Source organism: Scomber japonicus, chromosome 3 (genome assembly GCF_027409825.1).
Source record: "Scomber japonicus isolate fScoJap1 chromosome 3, fScoJap1.pri, whole genome shotgun sequence".
Lineage (NCBI taxonomy): Eukaryota > Metazoa > Chordata > Actinopteri > Scombriformes > Scombridae > Scomber > Scomber japonicus.
Window position 1 is genome coordinate 368196 of NC_070580.1, and position 26220 is coordinate 394415.

The 26220-nt window shown below is 38.4% G+C and overlaps 1 protein-coding gene across 4 annotated transcripts in view; it reads right to left on the bottom strand.

The window, feature by feature from the left end:
* cadpsa (Ca2+-dependent activator protein for secretion a) overlaps positions 1–26220 on the bottom strand; it is a 205896-nt gene that overhangs the window by 68652 nt on the left and 111024 nt on the right. For 2 of the 4 annotated variants that reach the window (XM_053316688.1, XM_053316690.1), the window contains exons 11-17: positions 24755–24967; positions 18829–18965; positions 16308–16495; positions 9024–9125; positions 8862–8925; positions 8474–8597; positions 6140–6157 (exon numbers count right to left, since the gene is read on the bottom strand). In XM_053316688.1, the coding sequence (XP_053172663.1) occupies positions 6140–6157; positions 8474–8597; positions 8862–8925; positions 9024–9125; positions 16308–16495; positions 18829–18965; positions 24755–24967 (846 nt within the window). Of the gene's footprint in view, positions 1–2028; positions 2098–6139; positions 6158–8473; positions 8598–8861; positions 8926–9023; positions 9126–16307; positions 16496–18828; positions 18966–24754; positions 24968–26220 lie in introns of all 4 variants that reach the window. The other 2 variants (XM_053316687.1, XM_053316689.1) reach the window with 2 other exon arrangements.

Consider the following 26220-nt stretch of genomic DNA (forward strand, 5'->3'; position numbering starts at 1 on the left):
AAACCTTCACAGTGTGTGTCATGGTCCACTTTATACTAACATCTTTCTGTTGGATAGGAACACATACACACACAGTGCTTTATAGGAGTTGAATTGGCCATGCCAGAGTCATGAGTGTGTTCAGTCCACCCACTGGCAGAGCTCTTGTGACTCAGTGATGTTGAGGACAGCACAGTGTGCTGATGGGGGATTGCCTGGTGGAGCTTAAGTCATGCTAACATGGCTGAAAGCTTCCACAGAATGGCACTTCTGTACTGGTTCAAATGGACCATTGTTGCGATCTTGTCAGCGGGATTACGTAACAGCTTGAAAGTCCAGTTGTTATCAAACAGCAAACATTTTCTACTAAATTGTTTTTTTTAATTAATATTTAAATGTGTAACAGTGACTCAAGTTTTAATGAACTTAGTTAGGTTGTTCATAACTTCATAGATGTTAATTTTGCATTCTTTCAGTTTTGAGTAATAGTTTGAATGTCTTCTTTAACTTGACTCTGTATAACTTGTTATTGGGGTGTGTGTTTACTTCAACTCTAGATTTTTGACTTAAGGTAGTGACAAGAATTAGTAGATGCTGCTTTAGATTCCTCTTAGTTTTGATTTCAAGTCATTTTAATATGGAATGCACTTTTTTTAAAGCCAATATGTGTAGGATTTGAAAATGTATTTAAAATGTTAAAAGCAACACCTCTGACTGCAAATGTTTTCACTGGGATTTTTATAGGTTTTTTTTTTTTAAATAAAAGCTGTTGCCATCAGAGAGAATATATAATAATCACCAACATTTTACACATAGTGGCTTTAAACACAGTTTAGTTTTTAAAGAGGAACTTCATGCAGATGTTTTCTTCCATGCTTGGGTGATGGCATTCTGTCTGTCTCTCCAGAGTTACTCATCAACATATTCCCACTCCTTTGCTTTTAGGCATCAATTGGATGAGACCAAATTTTAATCAAATCCTTGCTAATCTGAAGAATTCTCGTCAAGAATTCACAACACTTTGGAACTGAACTCATCAGTCCCAAGAAAGGATATATCTCCTTTCTGAGAGTTGAGAGCAGCGTAAAACACCACAGGGCGGGAAACATACACTGATGCCATCACAATGTTCTTGGCACATTTCCAGAGATCTTCCTTTGACCTCGTTCAGGAATGTATCAGGAAGGTTGTGACAGGGTTAATGGCTTGGTATGGTTTAAAGTAGACTGGGTGTTTACTGGTCAGGGATGTGCTAACAGCAGAGGTTACACAGACAGTACAATGTCACCTGGATCCTCCAGTTTTTTCTCAGATTTCTCCACTAAGTTCAAAAAAAAAAGTTCAAAAAAGAAATATAAGAAAAACAGGTTGCAAGGATGGAGAGGAGGTAGAGAAAGGCAGGAATATGTCAGGAAAGAGGTGAGAGAAAGAGATTGAATATTCAGTACAGAGACAGAAACAGAAATAATGGTAAAAGTCAGATTATGTATTTGAGACATATCAGAAAAACGTACATTTTGTGATATACAAAAAAGACATAAAATGCATAGAATCTTCTCTTTCACCTAAAATCCAATATGAGGAAAAATGAAAAGAAGCATAAAAACATGTAGAAATAATTGCAGTATATTCCCTCAGTATCAGCATTTTCACAGTGGGAATGAATAACCTTTTCTTTGATAGCTGGCCTGACTTGGGTCCAAAGACATTTTAATTAACTGCAGAATGTGGATGTCCTGTTTGATTATACCATGATCTAAAAACACTGAAGAAGATTTACACACAAGCAAAGTAAAAATGCATTCAAGTCGCAGACAGACAAAGAACATGTGGTGTGTGCAGGACAGAAAAACAAGCTTGCACACAGATTGGAATGAGCCTCATCTTGAAACAACAGATTCATACAACCTTTAAAAGGACATTCGGGGATGACAAAAAAATGTGAGGTCGCCTGTAGTGGGTTGGCGTTGCATGCTGAATTTAAGGGTCAAATAAAAAAAGGGTGCAGAGGTGGAGGGTGAGGGCTGGGGGAATGAGGAGAGTACTCACGAATGGTTAAATCCATCACTTGGGACGCCAAGCAGAAGACAGGATGCTCATACATTTCTCTCTTTTTCCCTACAGAGAAAGAGGGAGGATACCGAGGCATGCGAGAGGCCAGGGTCAGAGAGGATGAGCACAGAGTTGACTAAGGTTCGACCCATATGAGGCTGTCAAGGCCAATTTTGACGATTTCATGTCATAAAAGCACATCGGTGTCTTAATAATTCAGTGTTTTTTTTGTTTTGTTTCCTGAAGTGTGTTCTTGGTTTGGTCAAAAAAAAATTGTATCCAATGTGCAATATGTATCATTTTGAAATTTCAATGTATTATCAAATGTATCATTCCGTGCTATAATTAATGTGACTAAATGAAACTACAGTCAAAATGACACACACACACACACACACACACCAGTGTTTCTGTGCTTTACTAATTATTTTTCAATGAACTCTTCTGCTATTGTCAGATACTTTAGAGGACAGCATCCTCTTCTGTCATTTCATTATCTTATATATATAATAAGATGAGATTTTAAATTCTAACTCAAATACAGGAGCCCATTATTTTTCATTTTTAGCTTTCTGTCATTTTTCTTTCCATAAAAAGCCAAACAAACAGAACCAGCTTTATTCTATTGTTTTGTTTTTCATTTTACTTTTCATTTTTCATTAATTTGTGGTATAATATGGTTGTTTCCTACACTTAGTGTAGTTACACCTAGTTTTTGTTTTCATTTGAGTTATGTCAGAATTTGTCCACACATCAAAATAAAACTAAATCTGCAATCTCTCGTGAACAAGCCAGTATAATCTCAATTTTTTTTTCTATACAATAAAACTAAATTTTACTTGGAATAAGTTTTATTTCAATTGTGTTGTGACAGTTACTGCCCACATTTGGCAATAAAGCAAACTCTTTTTGAGCCATTTCATAAAATGCCATGAGGAAAATGATAGGTCTTGTTTTTTTAATACAATAATAATGTAATAATGTATCAAAATGAATTGAGTAATGTGGTGGCAATTAATCAAAACATTTAAATGCTACACAAAGCACCTTTTATAAATGTATCAATGAACTGCATCAACCCTCATATGTTGTATCTTGAGTTGGATGATGCTGACTGACAGATGTCTGCTTTTCATTGCATATCAGTCTAACCTTAGAGTTTTCAGGCTATGTTTTTAGCTGGGAGGGAAGTCGAGAGAGTGAAGAAGATGGCATCGCCCCCAGAACTGTGAGAGATAGGAATGAGGGTACAAGCAAGCTGTATCCATGTGTGTGTGTGTCTGTTGGGCTGTCTACTTTGGATTAACCATTCGTTCCGCCAAGCAGAGATAAAATCTGAAATATCAGAAGTTTTTTTTCCCTTTAGGTGAAGAAGCACACCAGTGTGAGGGAAAGTATATTTGGGGATAATCAACAATCACAACTGAGATACTAAGGTTAATATTCCTTAGTTTCTTCAGGGAGGTGATGGTTTCTTTACAGACATCGTCTTAAGTGGACCATTATAAGTCAACACATCCTCCAATAAAAACAACAGTATAGCACTTAAATTCAGGCTAGCTACAATTACACACTTATGACATTAGTGGAAAATAAGGACATTATATGTGACAAGGCTGTGGTCAAAGCCTTGTGGGGTTTAGGTGCTAAAACCATCTGGTGAGGGTTAAGGAAAGATCATGGTTTGCATTAAAATGATCACTTGAAACAAATAAATATGTGTCCTGAGTTTGACATACCACAGAAAAGTGTGTTGTTAACCACACTGCCAAATTTGAATGATTAAAAAAATCACCAAATATATGAAATTAGGCTTCAAAGTTGTGTAAAACTCAACCTTTTTCTGTGGGAGTGCCCGCCGAGTCTGCTGAAACCCTGCCCCCTACCAAATGTCACCTGTCAATCAAAGTCACCACCTCTACCAGAAACATGGACGCTACGTCTGAGAGCTTTCTGCTGCTAACTCAGCGGCTAGCCCAGCGGCTAACCCAGTGGCTAAATCGGCGGCTAATCAGCTAACTGGCTAATGGTAGACTATAATAGTAGTAGTGTGTGATGAATGTATTTATACCTCTACAGCAGCAGGGGCGGGTTTATGCCAATCCTGAACACAGAAATGTTGAAACACAGTTTGTGAAGCCTAGCTCCACAATTCAAATCTAAATGGTTGAAATGCTTTTTACACCTTTTTTAGAAATACATTTATGACCTATTTAATGTGTTTAGAAGAAAATGTCTGAATTCACTTTACAAGGTCTTTAAGCTTTGTTATCATGGCAGTATGTTGAACAGTACACTATGATGTTACAGTTTTTCAAAAATTGTGACAGTGATCTACCTACTGTAGACATCCAGCCAACCCACCACCACCTTATCAAGTCACCTTATACTGACATCATAACTGCGTCACTTCCCCATGTCATAATTACTATGGCTGCTATACGGCATAAATGAAACTATAGGTCTTCTTGCCAGGTGAATTTTCAGCCTATACTGTCATTCTTCTTGTGAGGATGGGCTGAAGTATTTATAACAACATTTTGGAAAATGCGCCTGTATCCTGTCTTATACTTCTTGCGATATGCATTATCTGACTGAGCTAACCTGATGAAATACATGTCAGACTCCTGGCATTGATCAGTGTTTTTCTCCTATATGAAAGGTGTATTACCCAATGAATAACAATATCAGTTTTGTCTCTTTGTGTCCAGTACAGAGATAGATCTTGTAATGTACGTGTTTAGCCTAGCTTAGCATACAGGCTGCAAGCAGTGGGACAATAGCTGGGTTAGCTTTGTCAAACTGACTTAGCTGCTGCATTTACAGGTTTTATCTTGTGTGTTTGGAACATGGTAGAACTGGTAGAGTTTCATATCAACACTGATCTCATGACTCTGATTCTGATGTGACGAAATTCTAACAGCACATATTTGAATAATAATGAAAGCAGTGACACTACATGAGCGTGTGTAACCAGGGTAACATGGCTAAGGGTGTGAGCATGCTACACACATGCTACAGCTACGCGCTCCACTGCAAAAACATCCTGTGTGGAATTTAACTAAGCAAATAGAAGCAGATCAGAAAACATAGATGCTTCTTACTAAAATAGGAGCAAATATACTCAAACAGAGGGAATTAGAAATAAAGGCCTTGCTCTAATATAGTCCTGCCTCCAAAAAATTCCTGGTACCCTCTGCAGTTGAGGTAAAACTATTTGAGGAAATATGGTATCTTGTTAACCAACACAAACTGAGAGCTCAGATCAGTGTGCAGAGGTGTTCCTTGTTGTGATCTCTAGATCTACTCTAGATGTCACACCCACACACTGTAAGTATATATGATATATGACATAGTATATCATTGTTTATTGGACTGTCATGACTCCAGACAGCTTTGTATCTGTATCTGTGCATGTTGTAATAACCTAGCCAACATGCTGATGTGGGCCCAACAAGGGTTAAATGCAGGTTATGTGGGTACTGAGTGGGCATGGGCTTGAACTGGGCAAATTTTGCGGGGCCGACATTGTTTCAGTAATATGGGCCCCACATGTGAAGCCCATGTGGCCTGACTGTATGAGTTCTGTAAGGGATATAAGTGGGCTAAGCAGGCTTGGGAGGGCAACCCAGTTGGTCCCCATCTGAAACCCAGTCAGAACCCACTTGAAGCCCATATGGGCAAACACAGGTGGGGTCACCATGGAAACTGTGGACAAACCCACATGGGACCCAAATTGCAGCCCAAAACTTATGGGGCCCACATGGATGTGCTGGCTGGGAACTTTATTTCTTATTTCTTAAGTGCATCTATTGAGAAAGGGGCCAATGGAAAGATCAATCACTGAATCAAGACTATTTGATCATTCAAATAAAAATAAATCTTTTTGTTTATCCAGCTTTATACTGGAGAGGTTATTAAACAAATAACTACTATGTACAGTGACTGCATGCAGTATCTCATAAGGTCAGTCCTTGTAGAGAGGTAACCAGGTTTAGGCTCCGTCCCAACTGAAATCACATGTTCCTTCCTACTACCAGTGTTTGTGCTAAGCTCAGCTAAACACATTCAGGGCTCATCTCTGTACTCAACACATAATGATAAAAACCAACATCCATCTTATTATCTCACTCTGGCTAAGACAGTAAACAAGCACATCTCCCAAATGTCAGTGTTCCTTAGTTTAGAGTGACAGATACAGCAGGTTAAGAGTGAAGTGAAATTTGAAGAATAAGTAGGTACCAAATAAGTGTTCTGCTTCAGTTTGGGATAAAAATTGTTGCAGAAGTCAGCAGAATATTTATGATGCCTACTAAAGAAAACCTGAACCATGCAACAGAGAAAATAAAAATACTGAACTGCCACAACAGGCAGTCTCTTCATGTCTTGTTTATTGGCCTTCCTGTTTTCACACACCAGCTAATGAGAAGCAGCAAAAGCCAATAGACAAGGAAAAGAGAGGAGTGAGTATGGAAGTCATCAGAGAGCAAGGGAACATAGGAAGGCAGAGAAAGGGAAAAGGAGCATCACTTCAGCTACCAGGCAGGCCAAAGTGGGGGACAGTGGTAGTGTAGGACTCTCTGAAAGAGAAGCTGAGGCATGGTGGACGAAGTCAGCATAAAGATTTGAGGAGAATTGAATGCATTTTTACTTACTGTACATTTGCTAATAAAATAGGCCGAAGAAAGGGCAAAACAAACAAAGCATTATCACTTATAACAACTATCATGCCGTTAAATATGCTTTAGATAGATGATTGGAGAAGCTTTTCCTACAGCTGTGAAGAAAAAATTAGAGGTTACTTTTCTGCTTCAGCCAGTCTTGTTATTCATACATTAAAGCTACTTTAGTCTTCAGATTCCATGGATAAGCATATAACACAAAGCAGCAAACCACAGCCATCCACACGGAGGCGCTTTTTGGTTTAAACGCAGAAGTTTTGCATCGTTTTGGCCGATCGTCCAAACAAATATTGTAAACGCATTGCCTGAGAACGAAGCTGTCTGAAACCTGGTCCCAGGGTGAAAAAATTCACAAACGCAGCCCTTGAGTGTTCGTTTGGATGGTGAAGACGCATACCTGCGTTTCGATGATGTCATCGCCACACCCCTCGAGCTTAGCCTTCCACCTCTTATATCCCTCTTATAGCCTCTTCCTCTCCGTTTTTGGTGAATTTCTGAAACTGAAACAGCGCCGCCTATAGGCCTGGAATATGAAGTAGCGTGTTGAGTCGTGTTGAGATGGATCCATTTGTACGCAAATATTCTTGAAACGATGCCAGGGAAAACGGAGGGGGAAAAGATTGTTTTGGTACGTGTGGACTTGGCCTAAATGTCCTACTTTCTAGTTCCAGTAGTTAATACAAATGCTCAATTTTGCTAGAGTCCCATGCATAATAATGCTATGAACATCATCATTTGACTGCATGTATTTAAGATGAAAGTCCCACCTGAGCATCTAGCAAAGAATTGTCAACAATAATTCCTTGCTTGTCTCTTATATAATATAATATTTAGGGCTGTCAGCGTTAACGTATTAATCATGATTAGATTAATGCAATCCATAACGCGTTAATTTTTTTTAATCACATTTTAATTTTGCAAGCCTTTTTGTCCCTTTTACTCACCCGTAGACGGCTCCTCTAGCTGTAGCGCTATGCTTTGAAGTGGCCTCCTGCAGTAAACCTACCGCGCTGATGGAAAGTAAGAGAGCTACTGGACTTTTGAACGGCTTGTTTAACTTTAAAACACTTCCAGACGCTTCAGTTGACAAGTCAAAAGTAAAATGCAACCTGTGTCAAACGGAGTTTAACTACCACCGGAGTATGTCGAGTTTGAGTTAGCACCTCCATACTAAACACCCAGGTGCAGCCAAGCAAGCCTCAGCTCCACCAAAGTACCATTTTGGAGTGTGGGAGTCGCAGCAGAGCCGTGATTGATTCCCAGTTAAGACACTCTGGTAAGAAATGCTTTATATTATGGGCTTAAAACTGCCTTGAAATGTAAAATAACAGGATTTTAAACATGCAATTCAAAACGCGATTAATTGTGATTAACTATGGAAATTCTGCGATTAATCTCGATTTTAAAAATTAATCATTTGACAGCCCTAATAATATTCTTACTTGGTCAAATTTGGTATGCATGTTTACTCTCTTTGATTATCCCACAATATTCTATAAGCTTTCCAATAGTAACTGCTTAACCTTTGCAAGCTCTGCAATGAGATCAGAAATCCTCTCAACACTACATTTAGCATCTCTCATATGTTAATCAGTACTGTATGTGACAAGACACATCAATTCCAACTGACCCTGCAAGTAAAGAGATGTCTTATTAACAGCCATGTGAAGACAGAGGCAGAGGGCCAGTGCTGTACTCTTACTCAGTACAACACTGACATAAAAGGAAAAAGTCGGATTAAGATAGGAGCTGAAGCTTACCTTCCAGTTTGGCGTACTCTGACAGGCGTTGGTAGTTGACGAGAGCTGCTTGCTCCAGACACTTACGGATCACAGCCTTGACTTCTTCTTGTGGGACTGGGGTTATGATATCTTTCATGAGAACCTTAAACAGATAGATGCAGAGTTTTCATCTGCACTGTACATAAATGAACGACAAGAGATGTAACTATGTTTGCTGAATGATTTATCATAATGGCTGAAACACTTTTTTTTTTCTTGAAAAGGAATTTGGTTTGCTGGCCAAAACATAGGTGATAATATCAGATCAGTGACACAATATGATGTAGTATGATCAGACTGAGTGATCACAAAGAAGATTGGAGGTAAAAGAAAGCATTGCCTACTTTGCAGTAAAAATCCAACTTACTCTTTCAAGCAAGGACAGCGTTGCTTTCAGTGCTCCCTCTGGCCGTCCAAAAGGAAAGCAGTACCTGTGGAACCAGCAGAGTGGATTTTCAGTTGAACTTTAGAACCTCAACAGTCTAAACTGGCAGGAGTTCAGTGCATGGTTGTTTAACATGGGTCTTACCTGAAGTGTGTAATCTGGTTTTCCAGAAGCACCCGGAGCCTCTCCTTGATCTCCTCGAAGCGTTCCTTCTCCTCAACGGTTACAGTGCCAATACCATCGGGCCTGAAACACAACAGCAGAGAGTCAAGAGGTTTCTAGTCAGTCCTCATAGAGTACTGGCAGTACTGTCCCCTCCAGCCTGCCTGTACTTTATCACTGCTGGGACAACACATTTAAAAGTTATACAGTTTGGTGCAATTTGCAACCTCACCACTAGATGCCACTAAATCCTACACACTGGTCCTTTAATCATACCAAAACTCTCAGTAACACATTTGTTTTTATCATTTTCTTCCTCTGAAAGTCAAATTATCTACTCTAGAATTTGAGGGGAAAAAAATCTGTTGCATGTGCTCATACCAGTGGGGAATGAAATAATAGAATAGACATTTGATTTTAAAATTACATCATTTTTCCTATGAGAGAGTCTGGGATATAACTCACAGCACAGAAACAGTTCTTGAAATGATTGTCAATAAAGAAATGCAGATAGCACAGATATGATTCTGATCCCATACAATTGGGGCTGAGTGTACATCAAAGGCTCGACAGCATATGTGCTGAATATCTTCCCCACAATATCACTGCAGGTTGTTTTCCAAGACAGTCTATATAACAGTTAAGTATGGATAGATGATCTTTAAGGTTTTATTTCCTCCTAAATATTTTGGTAAAAATCCATCTTCCTTTTTATTTTCTCCTTCTCAACAGATCACAGTGGCAGAAGGTTGAATAAGATGGTTCAGTCACATCTTCCAGCTCCTACTGGGAGATCCCAAGATGTTCCTACATATATCATTTGAATGTGCCTGGAAAACCTCTGAATGTTGCACCCAGGAAACATCCTCATCATGCCCAAATCAACTCAGCTGGCTGCTATCAATGTGAAGGAGATGTCTGAACTCTGTGCCACATCATTCCATCATCACAATGTAGGAAAGGCTGCATTTGACAAATTCTGTATCCAACCATGTACCATTATTTTACACCAATCAAATCAGGTGTACAGAGGTATGAATATAGTGTTTGAACATCTCTCTCTACATACATACACAGCGACTTCTGTCACTTCTTGGGCAAACCTTCTCCCTACCTTTAAGTGTGTACATTCAGGATATGTATCAATGTAAAATATGGTTACACAACACTTTGTATGACCTGGTCTATTTCAAGCATGCTGAACACTGAAGGGTGATCACAGCGAAACTCATGTTTGTCACTTGGTAACTGTGATCTCTTCCAAGATATAAGTCATTACCTAAATTGGCGCTTGCGACAGTGACTCACTCTTAACTGGAAGTGAGCAACCTATCATTTTCCAGCAGGGAAATTATCAAAGTTGAAGAAAAGGCACTTGGTGTTTTCTCTGCTAGTGTACATCCTTGTATACACACATTACTGACAGGGAGGATGCAAGCTGCAGACGGACCAGGCAGAGGTGTCAAAACCCACGTATGTACACACACACACACACACACACACACACACACACACACACACACACACACGCACGATCCTCTGTCAAAGATATGATCAGTAAATTAAATGTACGCCTAAATTTCGCCTAAATTTCTGAAATATAACATCATAGCTCATTAGCGCAGTTGAAATTTTAACTCATGTAATTAACAGATGTCATTAAGACACCTTAAACAGCAAATGATAATAAATAATACTAATCATTCTAAATACATATAAAGCCATTACAGCTTTACGTGTGTGTGTGTGTGTGTGTGTGTGTGTGTGTGTGTGTGTGTGTGTGTGTGTGTGTGTGTGTGTGTGTGTGTGTGTGTGATGTGTTTATCGTTTGTGACATGGTTGGGTCTGGGTGGAGTGTGAGCAGAGTGCATGTGACAGAAGAGGCGCTGGACTGGTGGCCATGACAGCATGATGAGAAGCAGGAGACATGACACACTCTCTCTCTCTCTCTCTCTCTCTCTCTCTCTCTCTCTGTCTCTCTCTCTCTGTCTCTGCCCCCCCTTTGACATGTCATTTCAGCAGACAGCGTGAAACTGTATGTGTGTGTGTGTGTGTGTATACTCGCTACAGACACACACACACACACACACACACACACACACACACACACACACTGCTCCATGGGTGCTGCGTTCAGTTTGGAGGGGTACGGGTTTGCTCGGTGATCATCTCATCCAGACTCCTTTGAGTTTTCATGGACATTTGAACAGACAGTGGCAGTGTGTCTCAGCCACCTGTAGGCCTCTGCTGCTGACGGAGCCTATGAATTCACCATCATGCTGGCAGCTGCATAAGATTTCATTCATTATCATAATTGTTTAAAGTAAGTATAGTGTTAACATGATGATACCAAAATGATAACAAGGTGCCAATTTTCATTTTTTGAAAATTGTAGCATTTTATTGTAGAGCAGTGCTTCTCAACCTTTTTTCAGTAATGTACCCCCTGTGAAATATTTCCACAGCCAAGTACCCCCGAACCATCGCAATTGGTTGAAAAAAAGACGTAAAACACTGTGTCATCAGTGTCTGATTTATTTAACTTTGTAACTGTGCAAAGCATTGCATTCTCTTCAACTATTTGGAAATAAAAAGATATTAAAATAACTAAAGACTTGTTAAAAAACAAATAATGAATTTAGTTATAAATAAAGATTGGGGCACTTAATAATAATAATTATCAACTTAAAGTGCCCTCTTTTAGGATTATAATAAAGATATGTTTTTAAACTGAATTCATGAACTCAATTGTTTATAAATGAACATTTCATTATAATAGGACTTTTTGAATTGATGCTATTTTTAAAATATATATATTTTTAAAAATCTCATGTACCCCCTGGAATGCCTTCAAGTACCCCCAGGGGTACTAGTACCCATTTGAGAACCACTACTGTAGAGGACAAAAACACTGTAACTACTACAACTAATGAATCTAAACTGAACCTGCATCATAAGCTTGTGCGCTTTGCATCAGATAAATTAAATAATTGAATTATTCCAAATTTTTCCACGATTTTTGTGCATGATAATGAGAGGCTGCAGCCTTTTGTTTAGTAGCTGGTGATTATATGCATATATGCATATGTGCTAGCCGTGCTAGTCTTAAACAATAGCACAGGGATTGTCATAATAAAAATCACAGTAAAAAGCCATCTCACCTTTCACATTGTGACAAAAAATGAAAGGAAAATTTCACACTAATTAAGTCCTGCAGGGCTCTCTCTCTCTCTCTCTCTCTCTCTCTCTCTCTCTCTCTCTCTTTTTCCCAGCCGCGCGTTGTTCCTTGGCAGCTTCCTCATGTTTGCTTGACCTGATGACCTCACAGCTCCGATGACGACAACAAGTAAATGAGCCATCAGTGACAGACAGACAACAAGCCAGCACTTTCACATCTTCATTTACATGCAGCAGACAGCCACATCAAGTCTTTACATATACTACCATGTAAAAAATAAAGATTTAGCTGAATAATGATCAGTGTACTGTTATCCATAATTGATTTTTTTAGACTGCATTCATGAGATAATCAGTCTACAGCTCAAAAGATTAGAATAATGAATGAATTAGTTGAATAACAGAAAATGTATCTTATTATCAGCTATTTTGATTATTGAGTGATCGTTCAACTCATTTTAACTGCACAATATATTCTGGTTTTCTTAATTTTCTATGACATCAAAAAATATATCTTTGGGTTTTTGATTGATGGTCAATAAAACTAAATATCTGAAAGTTTCAGCTCTGACATTTTATGGATCAAACAATTAATTAATTGAGAAAATAAATAACTGCAAGATTAAATCAATGAATAAGCAGCACAGGTCAGTCCACAACTATTGTAGCTGATCTGTTACTTTCCAGTAATAAAACATTTAAAACGGGCTACAAACAGACTTTGTCACTATTGCTAACTCTAATCCAAATCATATTCTATATAAAAAAATCTGAATTATTCTGAAATATTCGTTTCACAACCACATAACCTCGAAATAACTCTGCACATGTGTGTATGGCAGTGATTATATACTATTCATCAGAATAAAATATTATAATATTGCCTAAGGTGGAGTTGAAACACTAAAAGTGCAGTTACATGACAAATAAAATCACATACATTCCCACTGGCTGTGATGATTATGTTTCATTTACTTTAGACTGATAAAGCATAATGTATAGCTGTATAAGATGTAATAAATATAAAACACATTAATTCTAATAATACTTTATACTTTATATCAAAGATAGAGCAGGTTTGTTCTTTTTTCTCTTTTTTTTTTGAAGGCATTTTGTAACAAACAGTTGATCTAAATGGAGTTAACATTTAGCTGGACAGAAGTCAAATCTGACACTTTAACAGGCGAGCGGGAAACTGAGTCCAACTTGGTGCACCAACACCTCCAGGCTAGCAGGCTATTAGGAGGCAGGGGTGGGGGGGCGTGGGGGCATTTGTGTGTATTTGTTTGGGTCGGGGGTGGGGTGGTCTGGGTAAGGTGTGTGCACGGGGGCACGTGCAGCAGCGTTGGCAGCGGAGACATTGGGCCGTCACACATGACAACCTGTCAACCTGTCATGCCTCGACCTCCAGGCGCAATGGCTGAACTGGCAGAGCCAGGTCTCTGTTTGATGCATGTGGATGTTGATGTGTGTATATGGGGCCCATTATTTTTGGATTTTTTTTTAATCCAAAAATGTACATGTGAATTGACATGGATGTATACTTTTTTGAATATGAATAATAACTTGTAGTGCTGAGCTCTGTCCTCTGACAGTGATGAACTACTTTTTGATGCTGTGTACCTTTTTTTTTGCTGTTAAAAAAAGAATGTGATGAACCTCCATATTTCTCTCTCCACAGATTTCAATCAAATCCTTTTCTCATCATATTTGTCTTTGATGTGTCCCTCTCTCCTTTTTTCTCTTTCTCTTGGAGCAAGTGTTGTCCATCTGTCCAGGCTGATCAGAAAAGTCCTCAATCCTCAGTCACTGTTTGTCAGCAGGATGGAGGGAAGGATGGATGGATGGATGGATAGATAGATAAATGAGAGGTGGAGGGTGAAGGGAAGGGGGGGGGGCACTGACAGACAGCCCTCCCTGACCTTTGCCCTCAGCGCCGGAGTGGCCCTCGTCTGTTTTTGTTACGCTTCATCTGCAGACGGCTGACTGTGATGTTGACAGATTTGATGTCCGAGCACATCAGAGCAGATTAAGGCAAGAAGTAAATACTGCAACTTAGATAACAGAGTACATACTGGAAGGAAGCAGAGATGACTCTTGTGTCATAGAACCTTCAGGAAATGACACCATCTGATCTCTGACTGAAAACTGCTTTACGAATATGCTGCTAATTCTTTTTTATACCAAAACCACACAAAATATTTGATGAACAGATGTTATACTCAGATAACGAGATGTCACATTCAGGGTTTCACTCAAAATTGTAACATTCTAAGTCTGGACAGACATTCACCAAGAAATAGAGCATTTACATCTACTGTGAGGGGAAAAATCTACAGCCGTCTTAAAACACAAATGTAACATTCATAAGACACATCAGTCATCCCAGTTCAACAAAAATGTGATATAGATGAAGTGGAAAGTGGGAGCCACTTCCTTCTATAATGTCCACATTGTGATGATTCAAGAGAGTTAATGTTCCAACAAATGACTCCACTCAATCCTGAAATATGTTGGTGTTCTAAGGAGCAAATAATGGAATGTCTATTCAAATTTGATGTATTTAAGTTTGCAAGTTTTGTGGCAAAAGCCTGGAAAAAGTACTTTGTCTGATTATGTTTTCTTATTTTATTTTCTCTATTGATTATCTCTGCTAGATAATGTTGATTAGATTATGAAGGAAGTTCTATTACTTTATTTCATTCTTTAATCTTTTCTTATTAAAAAAAAGTACTTTAACCCTGGCATGTGTCTTATAAACCCACGTGACCCATAATACAAATCAACAACGAAAACAAAACTTATTTCTCACAATGGAAGGTGAAATAATTAAAACAGATGGTCATAACATTCATCCAGCATTTCATTGAGTTATCATATAAATAAAATCATCAGTGAATTATCCGTTCTTCCTGAGACTTACAACAGAGGTAAAATCTCCTGGTTAAATGTTGAATAATATAGCATTTGTATTTTTTAAGTAATATATAATATTGGTGGATTACTGGACATGAATCAATAGATTACATTTCAGGGCTATTTTAAAAACTGCTGTGAGACTTAGTTGATCACTCAAGTTACTACATGTATTTAAATTTGTATGATATTGTACAAAAAGTAGTGCACAACTCTTCATACGATATCATACTAATAGAGGATGAGAACAGCCTGAATAATGCTGTGCTTCATTCAGCACATTAAACATATTTTAGTGCTGCTCCCTAAAACTATTTGAACCTTGTGTTGCCATTTGAACTAACAGAGCAAAGCAAGAAAAAAATGTTACAGGCTGCAATTAGAAATAAAATCTAAGTCCTAAAATGATCAAACTGCAAACATAGAGAAGTTTAAAGGAAAAGGAGAGAAGTTTCTACTCTCTGCTCCAGTGCTGAAAGCTTGTAAAGTTAAAGCTAAACTACTAGTGAATGAGACACTAGTTCCACCAGGAGCCATACAGGAGAGATAATGACCAGCATGCAACATGTTTGATGTCTTCATGTGGCTGTGTGTATACAATATCTGATGTTCTAGATGAGAACCTTCTAGATGATGTTTTTGTTTTTCCCCTTATCTAGACTGTGAATGAACGTACCTTCTAGTTCCTGAGAAAATTGGGGACCTCAAGTCCATTTTCTTCATGAACTCAATGATTTTGAGCTCTCTCTTAGAGGTTTGGGCAGGGAGCTCAGGGGCAGAGGGAAAAAGGGCTCGTTCGAGTTCGGCCTCAGATACCGGCCAGTTTAATAACTCTGACACACGCTGACTGGGTGTGTGTGGAAGTGGAGGGGTTTAGTGGGAGAGTGGAGGGAAGGTTCATTTTGTGCACATTAACAAGGTAAGTAGGTTTACAGGGGGGGGAAAAGACAAAAGAAAGAGGAAAAGTGAGTGTGCAAACAACATGCAAACCAAAAATCAATAGATCATGCAAAAGGAAACAAATCAAAGTATAACAAACAGCACTGTATGTCTCTTATATGAGGGCCAGCCTAATTCTCATTCATTTTTCAGTGATAAAAACAATGATACAACACTTTAGCATCCAAGAGGAAAGTCACAACAACCTTGGACTAGTGAGCACTTTGCTTTCTACCTGTTTCCGTGGACGTGGGAGGCACAGAAGGCGAAGCTGTAGTGCAGCAGGGTGGGGTCGATCATGGCTCCGTTCTCAGCTCTCTCCAGCAGATCACTCAGGTAACATAAATGGCGATGGCAGCCTCGAACGCCATAGCGAGCGCAGTACTCGTCCAAGACGAACACCTGACCGGGACTGAACCAGCCCTGTGAGTAACACACACACACACACACACACACACACACACACACACACACACACACACACACTACTGTCACCTCGTCTGATGATGTCACCAGGTGCTCATACATATATATACACACATCATTAAAGACTAAATTTGTTTTATCACTGCTCATCCTCATCTGTGTTTTGGAGTGATATGGAGACTTTCTATAAGCATTATGCCTAAACATATTATCACTAAATTTGAATGTGACAAGAAATCCTTAAGTTACATAACAAACCTCATGCTTGCAATTGGTAAATTTCACATACACAAAGCAAGGTTTCTAAATCACTTCCAAACTAAATCACTTTCTTGTAGATTTTAATTTATATATTGATACTTTAACTCGTATGACCAACAAAATAAGTAAATGCACATGATCATATTATGAAGAATTCTTTTCTGTAACCCCTAGTCAGTCTACCTTAGTTTAATGTATGTTGCACAATCTCATGTACTTTTTTCTGTCTTGCTGATTGTCTGTTTGGTCAATTTTCAATAAAACTTTGTTTAAAAAACAACAACAAAAAACATGCCATTAAAGACTTCATAATACTAGTATCTTTACCCACAGATACAACATGGATAGGTCGGACATGTCTGCCTCTGAATATGACTCTTTATGTGTGTTCAGAACCTGAAGTCAATTTTTGTCCTGCTTTATTCACACAAACTGAACCACTGGACTGTTTCTGCAGCAGAATGTATGAATGTTAACTTCATACATTCTAGGACATGTATGTTAGATACTTGTGTTGTGTTTGAGAGACAGTTCAGACATCTCAGAAGTCCTCATGAACCCTTGTTCTTTGCTAAATGTAAATTTTCACATGGACTGCAGTCATGTCTAAAATACACATTTTCATCTACACAAATAGCTCAGTTCATGTGAGGAAGGTGAAATAAACTATTTAGACCTTCCCAAACGTGAGCATTTAAAGTTTGAACAAGGCCTTGGCATATCTGTATTCATGGCCGTAGCTACGATTGAGGACACCGAGGTCATGTCCTCAGTATTTTTTTCTTGAAGTTTTGTTTCATTGTAAAGTGAAAATAGCATCATTGGACCATCATGTGACACGTACTTGCAGATACCGCTGCCATGTCAAAACGAAAGTAGTCGGCTATAGCCAGTGGCGGAGTGAGGTCATGAAATCCACCAGCCCCGGTGTTATGTCCCAACTGGTTTCCAATTGAACTGGTTTCCTTACCTAACAGCTCCAGCTGTGTTGAGCTTCCATCAGCAGATTCCTCACAAATTCACAAATATACAGTATATTACTGTAGATTTTTAAGTTGCAGTTAAAAAGTGCTCACTTCCAGAAAAATTATTGGCTGCAGTAGATGTGAACTGCAACTTGAAAATCACCAGAAATATATTTTGTGAATTGGACTTGACCCAATTTTGCGAACTGTTCATTCATTGGATGAGCCCTTTTCTCACTTTCCCAGCAGGCCGTGCTCCATTCCACATTTTAAGAACAAACAAAGAAAATAATATATTGCAGTCATCATTTTTAATGCAACCATGGAAGTTGTAGGATACTGAAATAGGAGTTGATTTAAGTTGCAAAATTGGAAGTGAGAAGATAGAACTGGAGCACAAGAGTGACCGTGACTGAGAAATACACAGCAAGAAAGCGTTAGAAATACATCATTGAGTCCATTGAATGTGCATATAATTACTGATCTTGTTTTTGACCTCGGTATTTGAAAGATCCTGGCTACGGCCTTGCCTGTATTGTGTCACTTTGCCCAGTGATTGGTCAGGTGTGCTTTTTTTCATTCTCCACTATTAAAGACCGTGTAAAGTGAATTCAGACATTTTCTTCTAAACACATTAAATAGATCATAAATGTATTTCTAAAAAAGGTGTAAAAAGCATTTCAACCATTTAGATTTGAATTGTGGAGCTAGGCTTCACAAACTGTGTTTCAACATTTCTGTGTTCAGGATTTAGTGGACGCTCTGAAAATCACTGCCGCGTTGGTAGAGGTGGTGACTTTGATTGACAGGTGACACTTGGTAGGGGGCGGGGTTTCAGTGAACTCGGTGGGCACGCCCACAGTGTTTGGGAGCAGAGAAAGAGACTGATTTTTACACAACTTTGAAGCCTAATTTCATATATTTGGTGATTTTTTTAATCATTCAAATTTGGCAGGGTGGTTAACAACACACTTTTCTGTGGTATGTCAAACTCAGAACACATATTTATTCTTACTTTACACGGACTTTAACTCACTATTTCAATAACTTTTGGTGAGTACAGCTGTATGCAACACTTTGGATGACAGTTAGAGATTGACTTACCAGGCAGGAGTAAGAGTCGTTGAGTCTGTGGTCCAGGGTGAGGCGCTGTACAAGCTCAAAGAGCGAGGCGTGGTCAAAGTTACAGGGGTTGGCTGAAATAAACTCATCCATACCATGCTTCTGGGCCCGATCAGCATCTGTACACACCCATTTACCCGTCCAATGAGGAGACAGAAAAAAAACAGGGCTAATGTCAGAGCCTGACAGAAAAACAAGAGTAAATTTCATCAAGGCACTGAATGAAATCATAGGTAAAACAAATAATCTGATATGCCAACAATAAAGTAATACTGCACACAATTCAACTTATTAGATTCTGCAAAAGTCATAATAACTCATAATGGGTTCCAGGTTCACAAAATGAATGTTGATGTAGTAGCACTATTTTGTCTACTGATAAAACTACTACAGTAACTACTGAAATGATGATTTTTGTGTTCTATCTAATGCAGTCTGTACCATTAAGGACAAAACACACCACCACTAAACAGCATGTATCAAAACCCTAACCATAACCCTAATAAGGGTTGCGCATCAGATCAATGCAACACCCCTTGACACTTCACACTACTGTAATATTCCCACAGAGAGCATTCATGACATGTAACCAAGCTGTCGGCTAAATATGAGGTTTGAAAACACATTTAGTCTGGTTTACCTGGTGGTGGGCTATACTTACATCATGGTGGTATGCCACAAACCTGCAGACTAGTTCCACCAGGATTTGTTGGGGTACAAAGGGCAGGGGACATAGGATACTGTACTTACTAGAGGTGCAAATTCTACCAAACATTTCGGAAGTCTTCAATTGAACAAACACCATCTGACCTACAGTGAACCTGGAGCTTTTGGGGGTCCTGGGACTCATTCATCCTTTGCCCAATTGGTAAACCAGCCTTGTTCACTACTAAAAATCTTCTACCATAGTAACAGACAATACTCACTTATTATGTCCACTGACGTAACTGTACAACTTATTATGGATTGAGTTATAGTTTGGTCTACAGTTCTGGGACGAATGTGAATGAAGGTTCTACTGAACTGTACAGTAATCAAAAGGTTTGTCTAACGTTCTCTTAATCGCTCAATGAAGGTACCCTGGCTGTCAATCAACAAACAAAACAAAGAATGGGATGCTTGAAGCTGATTGTGTCCCCTCAACAAGTCCCCCCCCCCCCCCCCCCCCCCCCCCCCCGCCCGCGCTGCCACCCTCCCCCCCCCCCAAAAAATCTAAAAAGGTGACATTGTGGTGCCCCTTTGGTCTGTGGCTGGTGGCCTGTCAGGTCTGTTTGATGTGAGTGAGGGGGAGTGGAGGCGGGAGGGCTGGACAGTAACATGCAGTGACATTAGTCACCCCCTGTCCGTCTGGGCTGGGGGAGGACGGCCCTGACAATGATTGATGGCTGCTATTCATTTATAGATCCAGAGGAGAGGAACCGGGAGGCAACGGACACACTAGCTGGTCTTGGGTTTGGTGGTCAAAAGCATTTGGGGCTATTTAACACGTGGCTTGCTTTTTTGTGAACTGACCATAAAAAAACATACAAAACACAAACACGTCTAGATCTTTCTGTCTCTATACTTTTGAAGATCTGGGCAGCTGTGGCTCAGGGATTTAGAGCGGGTCCTCCACTAATCAGGTTGGTGGCTCTATCCCCAGCTCCCCTAGATACAGAACCCCATATTGCTCCCGAAAGCAACTAAGTTCTAAAACACCAGCAGCAGGGAGTTGCCGTACCCTTAATTTGTAAATAATATTTTCCATTGAAAACAAAATCATTCCTTGTTAAATTAATTTCTAATAACTGCAGTAACTCTTCATCTGGGCGTTTGGGATCAGGATACTTTGCCATAAACGGCAATTTTCTACTTGCTCAGTTTTGATGCCAACAAATTCAACTGTGATCTGTGCTGAACTCAAGAATAACATTAGTGCAGATATGTTTTGGTGCATGGAGCGGCCAGATTAACACTCTTCACCTCTTCACATTTTTGCTCGTCGTCTATCTTCTTGATCTGATTTTCTCGTAACAAATCTCCTCAAATAATATGAGTTAGAAGAAATCACTGAACAACTAGTGGATTAATGCATTCCAATTAAAATAGTGACATTTCTATATGGTGGACGTTTCATCTATCAATCTAAATTTAAAAAGTTCATAAGTAAATACAGGAACAAAAGTCTACCACACATTTATTGATCAGTCATATCAGCTATTGATGCTTTGTAAGTAGATCTGTGGTTGAACATTTGGTATAGACACTTTTTATGAGGATAGAATATGAACAATATGTAAAGGTTCAGGTTATAATGTAGCTATAAGCAGACGTAGAGCTTATATCAGTGTCTATTAATGTACACTATTTGTCTGCAATTAGAACTGCCTCTATGAAGATACATTTTATATTATCACAGCTGTACTTTATTATATTATAAAAACTTAGTGACAGTGACATTCTCCATGATCATTCCCTGATCTATGAACACAAGAGATAACTGTATTAAACCACTAGAAAGTTATCTTAGTTACTCTATTTAAAATGGAATAAGTCATGTAACTATGTCAATGACTAATGTACATTTGATTACTTTTTGATTACTTTTCTAATTTTCTAACAAATGTTGTTCAGCTGTTTTTCATGGATACTGATATGATTTATAAGAAAGGTCATTTCTTATAAAGCAAGATTTATCTCTCATTTGAAAATGTATTCATTAGTTCATGTAGATTTTGGAAAATAAAATGATATGATGATGGATGAAAGACATTTGATGAAAAATGGGCTTAATGTGTGCTCCAATCAATCAATCTTTATTTGTATAGTGCCAAATCACAACAGAGTTATCTCAAGGCTATTTACACATAGAGCAGGTTCTAAACCAAACTCTTCAGGTTTTAACTTTAAAGAGACCCAACATTCCCACATGAGCAACAGTGACAAGAAAAAACTCCCTTTTAACAGGAAGAAACCTCAGAACCAGACTCAGAGTGGGCGGTCACCTGCCTCGACCAGTTGGGGATGAAATAAACCCACATCATGATTTATTCACCAAATATAAAAAAATATGGATTTCAAAGAATTAAAAACATCAATATATGTATTCAGTTACATGTTAAATATTAAAAAATGAGTAAAATCTTTATATGGAACTAGTTACCCAACACTGCCTACATGACAGTAACTTCATTGAGAGAGAGAGAGAGAGAGAGAGAGAGAGAGAGAGAGAGAGAGAAAAGAAGAGAGAAAGAGAGAGAGAGAGAGAGAGAGAGAGAGAGAGAGAGAGAGAGAGAGAAAAGAAGAGAGAAAGAGAGAGAGAGAGAGAGAGAGAGAGAGACGAGAGAAGATGAAAATGCTGCTGTGTGACTATTTGTTATACAGTTAGAAGTTGTAACAGTAAAACTATTGAGTGTTGGAAAGGGACAGGAAGTTGTGTGGAAGACATGCATGCCAAAAGAGGAATCATAAAATAAAGAAAAAGAGTCAACCGTGAATATCTATTTAATTTGTCAGCAAATAAAAACAAAACTCTTTAGTCTGTCTTTGTTGTTACAATGTTTTAATGTAGTCTATTTTGACTTGGGTGGGTGGTGGTGGTGGGGGGGGTGACATTATGTTATATTATTCATTGCGCTGATCCAGGTGTGAACTGGCAAGTAGTTATTTGGTAACATTGACTGATTGCTGCCTGATTTAATTGTGCATTGAGCACACTGTATAATTCATGGCCTTGCACTTTTAACTTGGTAATTACCAGCTGCTGGGACTCAGTGGGACTCCAGAGGTTGTGTCAAAAACAGCTCACTCACTAAATTCACTTACACAAACGCACGTTAGGTGCTGTTGCTCGCCACCGGCAAATAGGAAGCACTTTTTCATTTATTGGTTGTGTTGATGTGCTGCCTTTTCTCTGAGTTGGTTGAATGTTATTGTGCATTTTGTGTTCTGCAGTTAAAGTGTGATGACATTTTATTCATAACTTTTTTGTAAGCATACTGAAGCTTTATGCCCTCCACTATATGGTTTTGTATCTAATGTCTTACAAGCTATTGAAAGCTATTTAAAACATAGCACTACCTGTCCACCATAGACACAGCACCTTATTTTAAAGGCTACTCTTTTTATGATTTTATGTTTTTAGGTTGTAAATATGTTATTTATCTTTATGTGGAAATCCTTGTACGCTGAAAGAATATTTGGAAGTGACAATAAAATTGATTCTGATTCTGAAATACCTTCAGATGAGAGACAATGTCATAGGTTGAACACATGATACATTCACATACGTAATACATAAACATACATTCACACTGCACAGTATTATCATAGCCAGTCATTCAGTTAGTGTACACCAGTATACTATATAGTATGAATGAAGGAGTCTTATCAGAGCTTATAGTAGAGCTGGGTAGAGGAAAACTAAATGTGTTGTTTCATTTTATGTGCAGGTGTGTGTGTGTGTGTGTGTGTGTGTGTGTGTGTGTGTGTGTGTGTGTGTGTGTGTTCTCCTCTTTCTACTGTCTTAAAATGCACTGTCCTTCTGAGACTGCTCCGTTGTCCCATCACTATCAGCTAACTGCTTTCTTTGCTGATCAATGAAAATGAGTATACTGAAGTGAACAGATAATCATGACATCATCATTTATGGAAGCATTTGTCACAATAGATGAAAAATGAACAAAATTGAGTGTTATTATAGGAGCGGGCCCATGTGATCTGCAGTATGGTATGTATATTGTTTGTTGATATTTTCTTTAAGGCTTTCTTCAATCTAAAACTGACTTTCTTTAACCAAAAACTCACCATACAAAATCAGCCAATCCTAACTGACACACAGCTGCAGTGCTACAACAGCAGTTCACTATTCAAGATATTCAAAGTTCATTAAAGCAAATGTTCTCCAGCAATCCCAACAACACTTCACAGATTTTTAAATAATTAAAGCCCACGAGAAGCAAAAAAGTCTGACTGTAAATGGAAATGTTGCTGAAAAAAAGCAAAATAAAAAAATGAAGGCTTCTTCTGTCAATCTGACTTTGTATATAATTTTAAAAACATCCTAACCATGAATAAAAATACACTATAATCATTTATCTGATGATGGTGATGCAGCAACTGCATCTGAAGTCTGTTTTATTAAGATTAAGATTTAGTAAGACACATGCTATGGCTTTGAAACGATCACAAACAGCATTTATAAAACCCTAACCTACAGTGAGGCACCTATGGCAAACCCATACAGAACATCTGGACAACCCCAGCTGGACAGATGTGAAAATATGCAGACAGAAGTGCAGCCAAAGCAACTCATCTCTGCATGCGTCTTTAAATCACAAAGAAGTTAGTATCTCCTGTACAAGACAGAGGAAGAGTGATGGACAAAACAAAACAAAAAGGAGGAAAGAGAAAGAAAAGGGGAGGAAAGCACTTACCCTTTAATCCAGCTACAAGATAGCAGGGTCAAGGTTTAGAAGAAGAAGAGGAGGAAGAAGAAGGAACAAACAGAGAAACATAAAGACACAGAGCAAAGCCACCAACACTTTAACACTACAGCAGTTCTACGACAGAGAGCGAAGCGGCACAGTACAGGAACATGAGCCAGAAGAAGACAAACTAATGACATCATTGATATGGAATGACATTAAAGACAATAAAAGAGGTGAAGAAGCCTTGAGCCATAAAAAAGAAAAAAGCTTTTAATTCTAATGTTTTTCATTGATTGAAAAGATGAGCATAGACACTCTTAGACATAAAGCATTCTTATTTACAATATGAATTAAGGTGTAAAGCTATAATAGGAATTGAAACCATGTTGATGCAACTCAAACAATTTAAGCTAATGTAAAGCCAGCAGTCTGTTTGGTATGAAGCATTTGTGTTGTGTGAGAGCTGAAAGATAAATAAGAACAGAGAGTTAAAGACTTACAGAACTGAGATATGGGTGCGTCCAGCTGTGGCGCTGTGCCCCCCCTAGAGTTGAGTTTCTGGACTTGGGTGGGAGGAACTGGCTTGTGTGATTGGCCGGTGGCCCGGTACATAGCCTGCACCCATAGGATCCGATCCTGCTCATCATCACTGGCAAAGATCACAGTGTCACCCTCTTTCACTGCGTTGAAGAATGTCCGACCGCCGTCTAGGCCTGAAAGATAGAAAAGGTTGGATGTTATGATAATAAATCAGTGTCAGTCAATAAAGAAGCGTTCTTACTCTTCACATTATCCTCCCTTAACCGATGCATAATACATCATTCACACACATAAATAATGTGTTATCAATCCAGAGACACTTTGTTTTTAAGTTGTATGTTTTTTGTGTATTTTTACACTATGTAAAAGTTTGAGTTGTGTAAAACAGGAGAACATAATGTGTTCAATGAATCATATTAAATGTTAAGAATGCAACAGTGTTTGTTGAAGTTTGGATTAAATATGGGTCAAACACTATAACACTATCACAAATGTTTTAAGAACAGGTTTCCATGTTTGCATGTTTCAGATCACATTAGTAAAAGTCATCAAATATCAGGCTAAAAGAAAAAAAGTATTAAGGGTGTTTTTACTGTTTTCAAATGTAAAAATGAGTCAAATTTGACCATAAATAGTATGTAAGGGTTAAAAAAGAATGGATTCTGCCTATAGCAGAAAAAGCAACACACACTTGACTCACATCATGTGATGCTCATATGGCACACACTGGATGTTAGGCAGAAAACACAGTCAAAGAATGATGATGCAGAAAGCCAATGTGAGAAATATGACAGTGATGTATCCTGATGGAAAATAACAAGTGCAGGGGCAAGATACATAAAATAATATGTAGATTCATGGATACAATTATATGGATGTGCAAATCCATAATTATATTCATGAAAATATCCACAATATCTATAAAAAGTATTTTTGTCAGATAAAGCTGTGCATTCACAGTTTAGGCTCCACCAGTCTGCACATCTGTCAGTGAAACAATAAAGGAAAGAGGAGGTGCAGTTTCACTGATTGTGTTGCTCCATCCAGGTTCTCCAACAGCAGAATAGCTGTTATTATATTTATATTGTCTACATCATTCATTCACTGACTACTGTCAGTGATATCTCAACATCATTATTAAACATCAGAAAATAAAACTAGCTTATGAACTATAGCACTCATGTATACAAAGGTGTATTTGTTCCACACAGGAGGGTGGAGGCTAGTAAAATGATTTTCTATCAGCACTAAAGTGTACTAACTCTCTCTAAAAGATGAACAACAGCAGCTACTTCTCAACTGTTTTCTTATTGTTATTATTTATATTCTTATTAATGAGAATAATGATATATAAAAGCAAATTAAGTGCTGTATAAATGGTGTATCTATCATTTCTCACCATGAAAACTACATTTTTCATTTGTTT